Source organism: Homarus americanus, unplaced genomic scaffold (genome assembly GCF_018991925.1).
Source record: "Homarus americanus isolate GMGI-L3 unplaced genomic scaffold, GMGI_Hamer_2.0 scaffold4896, whole genome shotgun sequence".
NCBI classification, from domain to species: domain Eukaryota; kingdom Metazoa; phylum Arthropoda; class Malacostraca; order Decapoda; family Nephropidae; genus Homarus; species Homarus americanus.
Genome location: NW_024749657.1, coordinates 3,070,323 through 3,082,459, shown reverse-complemented (window position 1 = coordinate 3,082,459; position 12,137 = coordinate 3,070,323). Strand labels below are relative to the sequence as shown.

Here is a 12,137-nt window from a genome sequence, read left to right as displayed (position 1 = left end):
ATGTCAGCCAAATGTTTGCGTGTGTGTAGTAATAAAAATAATAATAAACGGATTATTAATAGAGTTGCAGCCGGTGGCAGAAAATATACAAACTTACATGTGATTAGACACAATAATATACATTCAAAACATTTACAGGGCTGTGCAGTACATAAATCAGGAGCTGTTTATTATTTTAGCAATAGATGGAATTGTGCTGCTCTTATATCTATCAGTGCGGGCTCTATTGGGCTAATTTTCTTTTAGTGGCGGACTGCGCAAGGTGGGTGGGGGACTGCCGGTGGCAGTAGGTGACGATGTCGAGGATGGTACAGTAGTCCACTGCCAAACCTTGCTAGTGCTTGGTGGTGGAGGCCACTGGGGGATGGCATTTCCAGGGTAGAGAGAGCATTATTGTAACCCGAGTAGTGTGCGCCGAGCATCATTCTGAAGGCTCTCTTCTGTACCTTCTCTAGCTGGAGTTGTTGGGTTGAGTTGAGGGAAGACGACCAGGCTGGTGACGCATACTTTAGTTTTGGGAGAATAAAGGCGTTGTAGGTAGTCCTCAGCTCTGGCGTGGGAGCCCCAAGTGACCTGAGTCGTCGTAGCATGAAGAGTCGATACTAGGCTGCATTGATTGTGTTGTTTACAAGGGCCTGCCAGTCCAGTTTGCAGTCTATAGTTACCCCCAGGAGTTTGGCAGCTGCAATAACGGGAGAGGATGGGCACCCACTGTAACTGCTGGAGCTTGCACTGGAGTGGTGGCGGTATTGAAGTGCATGACTACGGTTTTGGTGTGATTGATGGTGACCTTGTTCTCCGTAGTCCATGCCTGTAGCCTGTCCTGGGTGCCTTGTAGCGATGAGTAGTCCGGTGAGGTGTTGTCCATTGTAACCCCCACATTGCAGTCATCCACGTAATTCCACCTGTGAGGAGTGTCCGATAGAGCGTCGTTGATCAGGATTAGGAAGCACAGTGGTCCCATCCTGGTCCTCTGGGAAACATCGCACGTGAGGTGTTGGAATGTGGAGAGAGAACCCTGGTACCTCACTCCTTGACGACACTCACTCAGGAAATCAGTGAACCACGTGTGTGTGTGTGTGTGTGTGTGTGTGTGTGTGTGTGTGTGTGTGTGTGTGTGTGTGTGTCGGTGTGTGTGTTCTGGCGCCTACCAACTACTGCCCCTCTTCTTTGTGGATTAGCTTTGGTAGGTATATAAGGCTACTGGCGAAAAGCTAGATCGAAAAATATGTGGGGGAGCCTCTCATTAGGCAGACATGCTTACTGAGCTCCAACAAGACCCCAACGGCGGTATAGGTGGAAGAGGTGACCACCGTGGGAACTGCACTACTACACCAACGGATGAAGGCAATGCATGATGGACCGGCTACTAAGGCGAAACCCAACAAACTATGTCATCGGCAGTCCATTGCAACTCTCCCTCTCACCAGTCGTTGCAACACTTGCACCACTGGATCAGGACAAGGGAGAAGTCGACTTGTAAAAGAGGCTTAGGGGTACTTGTAAGCCCGGACCTTCGGTCTAGAAAACAATGCGTTAATGTTCGAAATAAGGCAGAGTATTAGGTTTTATATCTAGAAGTGTAAGTAATAAGATTGCAGAGGTAAGATTGCATTTATATCTTGTGCTAGTCAGGCATCACCTCGATTATGCTGTTCAGTTCCGGTGCCCTTATTATAGAATGGATATCAATTCACTGGAGTCGGTGCATCAAAGAATGACGAAAATGATTCCGAGAACTTGAAAACCTTCCATATCAAGATAGATTATATATACTAAACTTGCATTCCCTTGAAAGACGAAGAGTGAGAGGAGATATGATAGAAGTATTTAAGTGGGTGAAAGGAATCAATAAAGGAGATATATATAAAGTTCTTATAATATCCGAGCAGGATAGGAGTCGCAACAATGGTTTTAAGTTGGATAAGTTTAGGTTTAGGAGGGAGATAGGAAGTAACTGATTACAAATAGGGTGGTGGACGAGTGGAACAAGCTTACCAACTTTGTAGAAAGTGTTGAGATGCTGGAAAGTTTAAAAGGAGGCTAGATAGATTCATGAACGATAGAGAGTGGTATTAACTCTCGACAGGAGCTGCCATACACAGGCCAGCAGGCCTATTGCAGACTCCTTGTTTTCTTATGTTCTTATGTTCTAGAACCAAGATGTGTGGTTTCAACATGCACTCATCATCCAACTCATCACACTATTCATCATCAACGTTTATACCCCCAAAAGTCCTATGGCTACGGACGATTGGTGACGGGGACAGGCAGAGATGATTGCCAGGAGTCTCTAGTCACAACTATGCACATGGGCGGCATAGATTAGATGGACGTTTATGCACTGGAATCTAGGCAGCAGTACAATTCGGTCCTGTCTGTGCGACTGCGCAGCCCTTCCGACGAGCCACTCTGCTCACCCCGAAAGGGGAGGGGGCTCTATAAGGTGCCCTAAACACAGACTGCCATAGAACTAGTCTGCCTGAACAACCGCACCCAGCAAGGTCATCTTTACTAAGTCGAACACACAACCATAATCACGTATCAAAACAAAAACAAACTATACAACCTCTTATGGTCGCTGTATGGAATGTCAGGACCCTTCTGGATATTAGCACAAGTTACGCGAATTTTTCAATTCCACACGAGGTGTCACTACTTTCGAGATAGCCCGACTGCAAGACGAGGCAGACATGCGCCAGCAACGGAAAGTCGCTGCCGCCACCCCTCCCGCACTAGATGTAGCCCTCCATACATGCAACATCTGTGGACGACCCTGCCAGTCATGTATCGGTCTCTCTAGTCACCTCAGATCTCACCAACCTTGGTGACATCCTTAATAACTCATATAATTGTATCATAGCTGGATGATCGTCATACTCGAATCCGAGTGACACCAAAGTAGTACTAGTAGTGTGTGTGTGTGTGTGTGTGTGTGTGTGTGCGTGTGTGTGTGTGTGTGTGTGCGTGTGTGTGGGTGAAGGAGTTAAATAATTCTCACATCAACAGTTAAGAGAAATTATTGTACTAACGGGACAATAAACCTCAGGAATAAGGATAAATGGATAAACAATTGACGTAAGAATAATGAATAATTTTGTTCCTTTTAACTACAATACGTTTTATTAAGATAATTGTGGGAGTGTAAACAACCCCGCCTACAGTACCAGTTACTACACGGCAGCAGCAGCCTCTTGTAATGTTCAGTCATACACACACTGACGTCACTCCATTAACACCTATGGAAACAACTGAACCAAACAGGTAAATTACTAACAACTAACTGTTTCATCTTTACCGAGGTGGCAAGACAAATGATGTCGGGATAATACATGTTATTATTATTTCTTGCCAAACGTGATGGTAATGCCAGGAGCAACGACAGCAGGAGCAGCTGTGGTAGTTGTAAATTTTGGTAAGTTGAAGTTAAACGGAAGAAAAAAGCGTTCTTGTCGGTTGCTGGGCTGCGGGAGGGGGGAGGACGACACCCCGTGTCCAGCGAGGGCGATCACCAAGATGAAGACCAGCAGGGTGGAGGTCAGAGTGGCAGGGGTCTTCATGGTGGTGTTGGTTGGCTGGTTGGTTGGTTAGAGGTCTGGCTGGTGGAAGGAGAGATGACACATTTAGTTACGTTTTAATGTGTGTGTGTGTATTCAATATTGACCAATGTGCGTGTGTGTGTGTGTGTGTGTGTGTGTGTGTGTGTGTGTGTGCGTGTGTGTGTGTGTGTGTGTGTGTGTGTGTGTGTGTGTGTGTGTGTGTGTGTGTGTGTGTGTGTGTGCGTGTGTGTGTGTGTGTGTGTGTACTTGTTGGGTTACAAGTTAGAAGGGTGTACTTGACAATTGTGGTACTTGACAGATTCTGAGTTAAGTGTTCTTGTGTTGTGTGGTTCTTGGTAGAGTACAAGTTAGGTGTACTTGTGTTGTAGTGCTTGTTAGGTACAGGATTAGGGCGTACTTGTGTTGTAGTACTTATTGGGGTACAAGTTAGAGTTCTTATATTAGTAGTAGTGCTTGTTGGGTACAAGTTAGAGATACTTGTGTTGTAGTACTTGATGGTTACAAGTTAGGAAGTGTACTTGTGTTGTAGTACTTATTGGAGGTACAAGTTAGAGTCATTCTTGTGTTGTTGTAGTTCTTATTGAGTACAAATTAGGTGTTCTTGTGTTGTAGTACTTATTGGAGGTACAAGTTAGAGCGTACTTGTGTGTTGTAGTACTTATTGGAAGTACAAGTTAGAGGGGTGTATTTGTGTTGTAGTACTTATTGGAAAGTTAGAGTGTACTGTGTTGTAGTACTTGTTAGGTACAAGTTAGAGTGTACTTGTGTTGTGCTTGTTGGGTACAGAAGTTGGGGAGTGTGCCTTGTGTTGTAGTACTTGTTGGGTACAAGTTAGAGTGTACTTGTGTTGTGTGCTTGTTGGGGTACAAGTTAGAGTGTACTTGTGTTTGTGGTACTTGTTGGGGTACAGATTAGAGTGTACTTGTGTTGTAGTACTTGTGCCTGGAAATTTACAAGTTAGAGTGCACTTGTGTTGTAGTTCTTGTGGGGTACAAGTTAGTGTGTACTTGTGTTTGTAGTACTTATTGAAGGTACAAGTTAGAGTGTACTTGTGTTGTATTACTTGTTGGGTACAAGTTAGAGTGTTCTTGTGTTGTGTACTTGTTGAATTACAAGTTAGAGTGTACTTGTGTTGTAGTACTTATTGGGGTACAAGTTAGAGTGTACTTGTGTTGTAGTACTTATTAGGGGTACAAGTTAGAGAATTATTACTTGTGTTGTAGTTCTGTTAGGTACAAGTTAGAGTGTACTTGTGTTGTAATTACTTTATTGGGTACAAGTTAGAGTGTACTTGTGTTGTAGTACTTGTGCAGGTACAAGTTAAGTGTTCTTGTGTTGTAGTACTGTTGGGTACAAGTTAAGTGTTCTTTGTCGTTGTAGTACTTGTTAGGTACAAGTTAGAGTGTTCTGTGTTGTAGTACTTGTTAGGTACAAGTTTGGGTATACTTATGGTATTGGGCTGAAGTTAGAGTTATTACTTGTTGTAGTTCTTGTTAGGTACAAGTTAGAGGTGTTTCTTGTGTTGTAGTGCTTGTTGGGTACAAGTTAGGTGTACTGTGTTGTAGTACTTGTTGGGTGCACAAGTTAGAGTGTACTTGTGTGTTGTAGTACTTGTTAGGCAAGTTAGAGTGTACTTGTGTTGTAGTACTTGTTAGGCAAGTTAGAGTGTACTTGTGTTGTAGTTCTTGTTAGGTACAAGTTAGAGTGTTCTTGTGTTGTAGTACTTGAGAAAAGTTAGGTGTACTTGTGTTGTAGTACTTGTTAGGGTACAAGTTAGAGTGTACTTGTGTTGTAGTACTTTGTTAGGTACAAAGTTACAGTGTATTTGTGTTGTAGTACTTGTTAGGTACAAGTTAGAGGTACTTGTGTTGTAGTACTTGTTAGGTACAAGTTAGAGTGTACTTGTGTTGTAGTACTTGTTAGGTACAAGTTAGAGTGTACTTGTGTTGTAGTACTTGTTAGGCAAGTTAGAGTGTACTTGTGTTGTAGTACTTGTTAGGTACAAGTTAGAGGTGTGCTAGTACTTGTTAGGTACAAGTTAGAGTGTACTTGTGTTGTAGTACTTGTTAGGTACAAGTTAGAGTGTACTTGTGTTGTAGTACTTGTTAGGTACAAGTTAGAGTGTACTCTTGTGTTGTAGTACTTGTTAGGTACAAGTTAGAGTGTACTTGTGTTGTAGTTCTTGTTAGGTACAAGAATGTATGTTGTAGTTCTTGTTAGGTACAAGTTAGAGTGTACTTGTGTTGTAGTACTTGTTAGGTACAAGTTAGAGTGTACTTGTGGCGAGAGGGTTGAGACGTCTCACCTGGGTGGCTGGTGAGACACACCTGATAACAGCAGGTAGATGAAGCTGGCTTATATATCAACAAGTTTGTTATGATCTGATCACTAAAACAGTGAAGGCAACATCTGGAGCTCCTCCCAACCCCTTGATTCTCACTTCACCTAACACACTTACTTCCTCCACTCACCTTATATCAACCTTAAGTAAACTTTTAACATCACTTATTACTTAAAATAAAGTAAAGAAACTTTCACTTCATGTTGATGGTTATAAAGTGTTAATATTAATAAGATAATGTGTGGAAGTCGTCGCCAGGTGGAGGGATGAGACGAGGGAGGAAAGGAAGATAGAGAAACAAAGAATGGAGACGAGGGAGAAGGGACGCCTCGTGATCCCTGCTCAGTGTGTCACTATTTGAGAGCAGATCTCTTGTTATTCTCGTCTCAGTTGACCTCTACTCCAATAGGTATTGAGTCAACAAGAGAATGAAACCAAAGTGACTATCATGGATCCAGGGATAAATTGTCATACTATTGTTTATTATACGAATTGATCATCATCATCATCATCATCATCATCATCATCATCATCATCATCATCTTCGTCATCATCAATCATCTTCATCATCATCATCATCATCACCATCTTAATCATCATCATCATCATCATCACCACCATCTTCATCATCATCATCATCATCATCATCACCACCATCTTCATCATCATCATCATCTTCATCATCATCACCCCATCTTCATCATCATCATCATCTTCATCATCATCATCATCATCACCACCATCTTCATCATCATCATCATTATAATCATCTTCATCATAATCATCATCTTCATCATCACCATCTCTTCATCGTCATCATCATCACCATCATCATCACCACCATCATCATCTTCATCATCATCATCATCACCATCATCATCATTAAGTCTGTTAGAGGTTATTTAAACGCTGCTGTGCTGGGGACTGTACTGGGGGACTGTACTGGGGGACTGTACTGGGGGGACTGTACTGGGGGACTGTACTGGGGGACTGTGCTGGGGGAGGGACTGTACTGGGGGACTGTACTGGGGGACTGTACTGGGGGGACTGTACTGGGGGACTGTACTGGGGGACTGTGCTGGGGGGACTGTACTGGGGGACTGTACTGGGGGACTGTACTGGGGGACTGTACTGGGGGACTGTACTGGGGGGACTGTGCTGGGGGAGGACTGTACTGGGGGACTGTACTGGGGACTGTACTGGGGGGGACTGTACTGGGGGGACTGTACTGGGGGGACTGTGCTGGGGGACTGTGCTGGGGGACTGTGCTGGGGGGACTGTACTGGGGGACTGTACTGGGGACTGTGCTGGGGGACTGTTCTGGGGGGACTGTGCTGGGGGGACTGTACTGGGGGACAGTACTGGGGGGACTGTGCTGGGGGGGACTGTGCTGGGGGACTATACTGGGGGACTGTGCTGGGGGGACTTTGCTGGGTGGGACTGTGCTGGGGGGACTGTTCCTGGGGCCTGTGCTGGGGGACTGTGCCTGGGGGGACTGTGCTGGGGGGACTGTACTGTGGGGGGACTGTACTGGGTGGGACTGTACTGGGGACTGTACCTGGGGGGGACTGTACGGGACTGTACTGTGGGGGACTGTGCTGGGGGGACTGTACCTGGGGGGACTGTGCTGGGACTGTCTGGGGGGGACTGTGCTGGGTGGGGGACTGTACTGGGGGGACTGTGCTGGGGACTGTACTGGGGACTGTACTGGGGACTGTGCTGGGGGGACTGTGCCTGGGGGACTGTGCTGGGGGACTGTACTGGGGGACTGTACTGGGGGACTGTACTGGGGGGACTGTGCTGGGGACTGTACTGGGACTGTGCTGGGACTGTGCTGGGGGACTGTGCTGGGGGACTGTACTGGGGGACTGTGCTGGGGGGACTGTGGGGACTGTGCTGGGGGACTGTACTGGGGGACTGTACTGGGGAGGACTGTACTGGGGGGACTGTACTGGGGGACACAGACGGAGAACTAAATGATTAAATGCCCAAAAGTATCTCATTACCTGTTTTTCAGGTGAACTAGTTATATATTTATCTGTACCTGTACCTGTAATTATACCTGTACCTATACTTATACATGTACCTATACTTATACCTGTACCTATACTTATACCTGTACCTATACTTATACCTGTACCTATACTTATACCTGTACCTATACTTATACCTGTACCTATACTTATACCTGTACCTATACTTATACCTGTACCTATACTTATACCTGTACCTATACTTATACCTGTACCTATACTTACATATTACCTATGTATACCTGTATATATATACCTGTACTATACTTATACCTGTACCTATACTTATACTGTACTATATATATATTTTATACTTATACCTGACCTATGCTATACAGTACGTGGGTTTGTGTGTGCCTTAATTGCCTATTAAACCTCAATGTATTTTTTTATTTCATACACCCAGAGCACTTATGGTACCAGGTTGGGTTAGGTTAGGTTGAGTTGAGATGAGTTGGAGACCAGAGTTAGGTTAAGGACCAAATTCAAGTTAGGGTGTTTATTAAACTAATTATTTGTACATATTATAAAAAAATTCGTTAGCCAGTCAGAAATTCTCCTCTCCTCCAGAAATAAACAAATAAATAAATATATTATCGTCCTCAAGGAATTATTACTATACTCAACACTTAAGTAACTCAAACAATGCGAGGAGGAAAATCACTTAGGTTGTTCTCTGTTATAACCTCATTAGTAGTCCCCACAAGAGACAGGTTCTTCTTGTTCGCTTTCTTGTTTACTTGTGAGTTAGTGAAAGGTAAACTGGAGATGGAATTAGTAACACAGAATACCAATTAGGATACTTTCATGCACACGTAATATAATCTACAGAGCCGTTCACTAACTTTCGCTGTTATGATTCCCAACTCTTGCATTCGACCCTGACTTCGACTACAGTAATTCCCTTCTAAAGCTACAAACGATATAAACGAAATATTAAACGTTTATATTAATTACGATCATCGATATTTTAAAATAAAATATAGCCATCAATTACATTATGTGTCGTTAAGAGTTAGATAAGATAGTGGATGATGAAGGTAGTTAGTGTGAAGGGATACGGATAAGGGGTTACCGTGTTAGCGCCTGATCGAGAGTGACATATAAATAACAAAGACTCAGGTATAAAAGCATCTAGACTCGTTTTCTGTCATCAGTACACCTTCTACAGTCCTATAGGTAAGTCTCTACCTGTATGTACCTGTATGTACTTATACTTGCTGTATCTATACCTTATATTTGCTTATACTTTATGTATCCCTGACTTACGGGTGACACGTAGCATCACACTAAAGTCCTTCCACACACACACACTGAGGGACATATAGTCATAAAAAGAGAAATAAAAAGAGAGAGAGAGAGAGAGAGAGAGAGAGAGAGAGAGAGAGAGAGAGAGAGTCACCCAAACTAACACCTTCCTTCTCTCTATCCTTAACAGAATTACGTCAACAACAACAATAACAAGATGACCTTCTCCTGCACCACCACCACCACCACCACTCGGTTTCTCTGCCTCGCCTTCATCGTCTCCTTTAGTTTATGCCTCGGCGTTAGTTCCTCACCAGTGCCTGAAGGTCAAGGAAGATTTATTACCAGCGAATCACCATCTGATGACCCCAGTAACTTGTTGAATATCTTAACTAACCTCAACCTTTTCTCTTCACCAGCAAATCCTAATCCAACCATTGTTGTTCCGCCGTCTCTTGAAGGTTTTGCATCTCAGTTTGTCGATGGGTCCACTGACTGCCCAACAGGTCAAAGCTGTGTAATTGCAGCCAGCTTTCAACCTAATACAGGGCTTGTGAGCTTCTTCCAAAGCTTGTGTCCAACCTGTGGATAAATTTCGGAAAACAAAACAAAACTCTCTCCCCTACCGATGAGAATTTTGAGCAGCAAATCAATGTTGTTTATACCTCTTAATTAATGTTCGTTTACACCTGTTAATTATTTTTTACACATGTTTGCTAATGTTGTTTACACCTGTTAATTATTGTTTATATTTGTTGATTAATGTTCATTTACATCTGTTAATTATTGTTTACACCTGTTGACTAATATTGTTTACACCTGTTAATTATTGTTTACACCTATTGATCCATGTTGTTTACACCTGTTAATTATTGTAATAAAGTTTAAAATGTTGACTTAACTGTTTCACGGTTAACCTTGCTGAGCTATTATGAATATATGTTTACTGTTATAATACGTACAGGTAACCAGGTACATCTACAGGTACCCTTGTAAAGTTACAGGTACAGGTAGAGAGGGTTAAGCATAGACATCCAGTAATTAGCATATACAGTAAATACACCTACTGGTGTTTATTGCTAATGAGATGGTAAGTTAATGTTTACAATGAGCTGTTTACCTTTTGCAAACCTTGGGAGCCAATGGGTTAAGAACATAAGAACATAAGAAAATAAGGAGTCTGCAATAGGCCGGTTGGCCTGTGCATGGCAGCTCCTGTCGAGAGTTACTACCACTCTCTATCATCCATGAATCTATCTAGCCTCCTTTTGAGGGTTAATTACAGGTGTATAATGATGTTGGATTATCCTTATCAATGATTTTACGAAAGACGGTGATAATAATGATATTGACAATAAATATTATAAAAACAATAGTAATAATAATATTAATAATAATAATAATAATAATAATAATAATAATAATAATAATAATAATAATAATAATAATAATAATAACAATAATAATAATAATAATGATAATAATAATAATAATAATAATAATAATAATAATAATAATAATAATAATAATATAATAATAATAATAATAATATAACAATAATAATAATAATAATAATAATAATAATAATAATGTCAGGTACTCACAAGCTGCGGTGTTTACGCCGGTGATGACGTCATAGCCATCAGGTGATCGCTCACAACACAAATTATTTTCTCTTAAAACACCATCACTGTTACTATCACTTATCACACTTAATATATTATCATTTAAGTATTAATTATCAGCATATATCACTTACGATAATATTGAATAATTAATTAACTTTACGAGGATTTAAACGTTTAAACGCCATTTTGTTTACAAATTTGCATCACGCCGTAGTGCTGCCTTATTTTGGTTCTTTAACACTTTTATAAGTATTTTCTTTGTATACTTTCTCACTTATAAGTGTGTATAAGTAATGTTCTTGAAGACTTTGGTCCTGTGAGAGTCTACATTGTAGTTATGGTAGTTCATTAAGCGAGAGTTTGACACTTGGACACTGACCGAGTAAAGGTTTGTTGTGAGGACGAGATGCAGGACAGGTGATACACAGAATCTGTCTACTGTGTATACACCTTTACAGTCTACTGTGTATACACCTTTACTGATCTGTCTACTGTGTATACACCTTTACTGATCTGTCTACTGTGTATACACTTTACTGATCTGTCTACTGTGTATACACCTTTACTGATCTGTCTACTGTGTGTACACCTTTACTGATCTGTCTACTGTGTATACACCTTTACTGATCTGTCTACTCTGTGTACACCTTTACTGATCTGTACTGTGTATACACCTTTACTGATCTGTCTACTGTGTATACACCTTTACTGATCTGTCTACTGTGTATACACCTTTACTGATCTGTCTACTGTGTATACACCTTTACTGATCTGTCTACTGTGTATACACCTTTACTGATCTGTCTACTGTGTGTACACCTTTGCTGATCTGTCTACTGTGTATACACCTTTACTGATCTGTCTACTGTGTATACACCACTGATCTGTCTACTGTGTGTACACCTTTACTGATCTGTCTGCAGTGTATACACCTTTACTGATCTGTCTACTGTGTATACACCTTTACTGATCTGTCTACTGTGTATACACCTTTACTGATCTGTCTACTGTGTATACACCTTTACTGATCTGTCTACTGTGTATACACCTTTACTGATCTGTCACTGTGTATACACCTTTGCTGATCTGTCTACTGTGTATACACCTTTTTGATCTGTCTACTGTGTATACACCAACTGATCTGTCTACTGTGTATACACCTTTACTGATCTGTCTACTGTGTATACACCTTTGATCTGTCTACTGTGTATACACCTTACTGATCTGTCTACTGTGTATACACCTTTACTGATCTGTCTACTGTGTATACACCTTTACTGATCTGTCTACTGTGTATACACCTTTACTGATCTGTCTACTGTGTACT

At 41.8% G+C, this 12,137-nt stretch overlaps 1 protein-coding gene and 1 long non-coding RNA gene across 2 annotated transcripts in view; one reads left to right on the top strand and one right to left on the bottom strand.

The window, feature by feature from the left end:
- The window catches only part of LOC121853476 (pollen-specific leucine-rich repeat extensin-like protein 3), an 18,460-nt gene extending 10,477 nt beyond the window's left edge, over positions 1-7,983 (bottom strand). Inside the window, exons 1-3 of the mRNA XM_042347618.1 lie at positions 7,970-7,983; positions 7,306-7,459; positions 7,034-7,169 (exon numbers count right to left, since the gene is read on the bottom strand). Coding sequence (XP_042203552.1) covers positions 7,034-7,169; positions 7,306-7,459; positions 7,970-7,983 — 304 coding nt within the window. The remainder of the gene's footprint in view (positions 1-7,033; positions 7,170-7,305; positions 7,460-7,969) is intronic.
- Positions 7,984-9,046: 1,063 nt separating this feature from the next.
- Positions 9,047-10,078, top strand: LOC121853572. The gene is made up of 2 exons (XR_006086349.1): positions 9,047-9,113; positions 9,373-10,078. It is a non-coding gene; the product is annotated as an uncharacterized LOC121853572 (long non-coding RNA).
- The last annotated feature ends 2,059 nt before the right edge of the window (positions 10,079-12,137 follow it).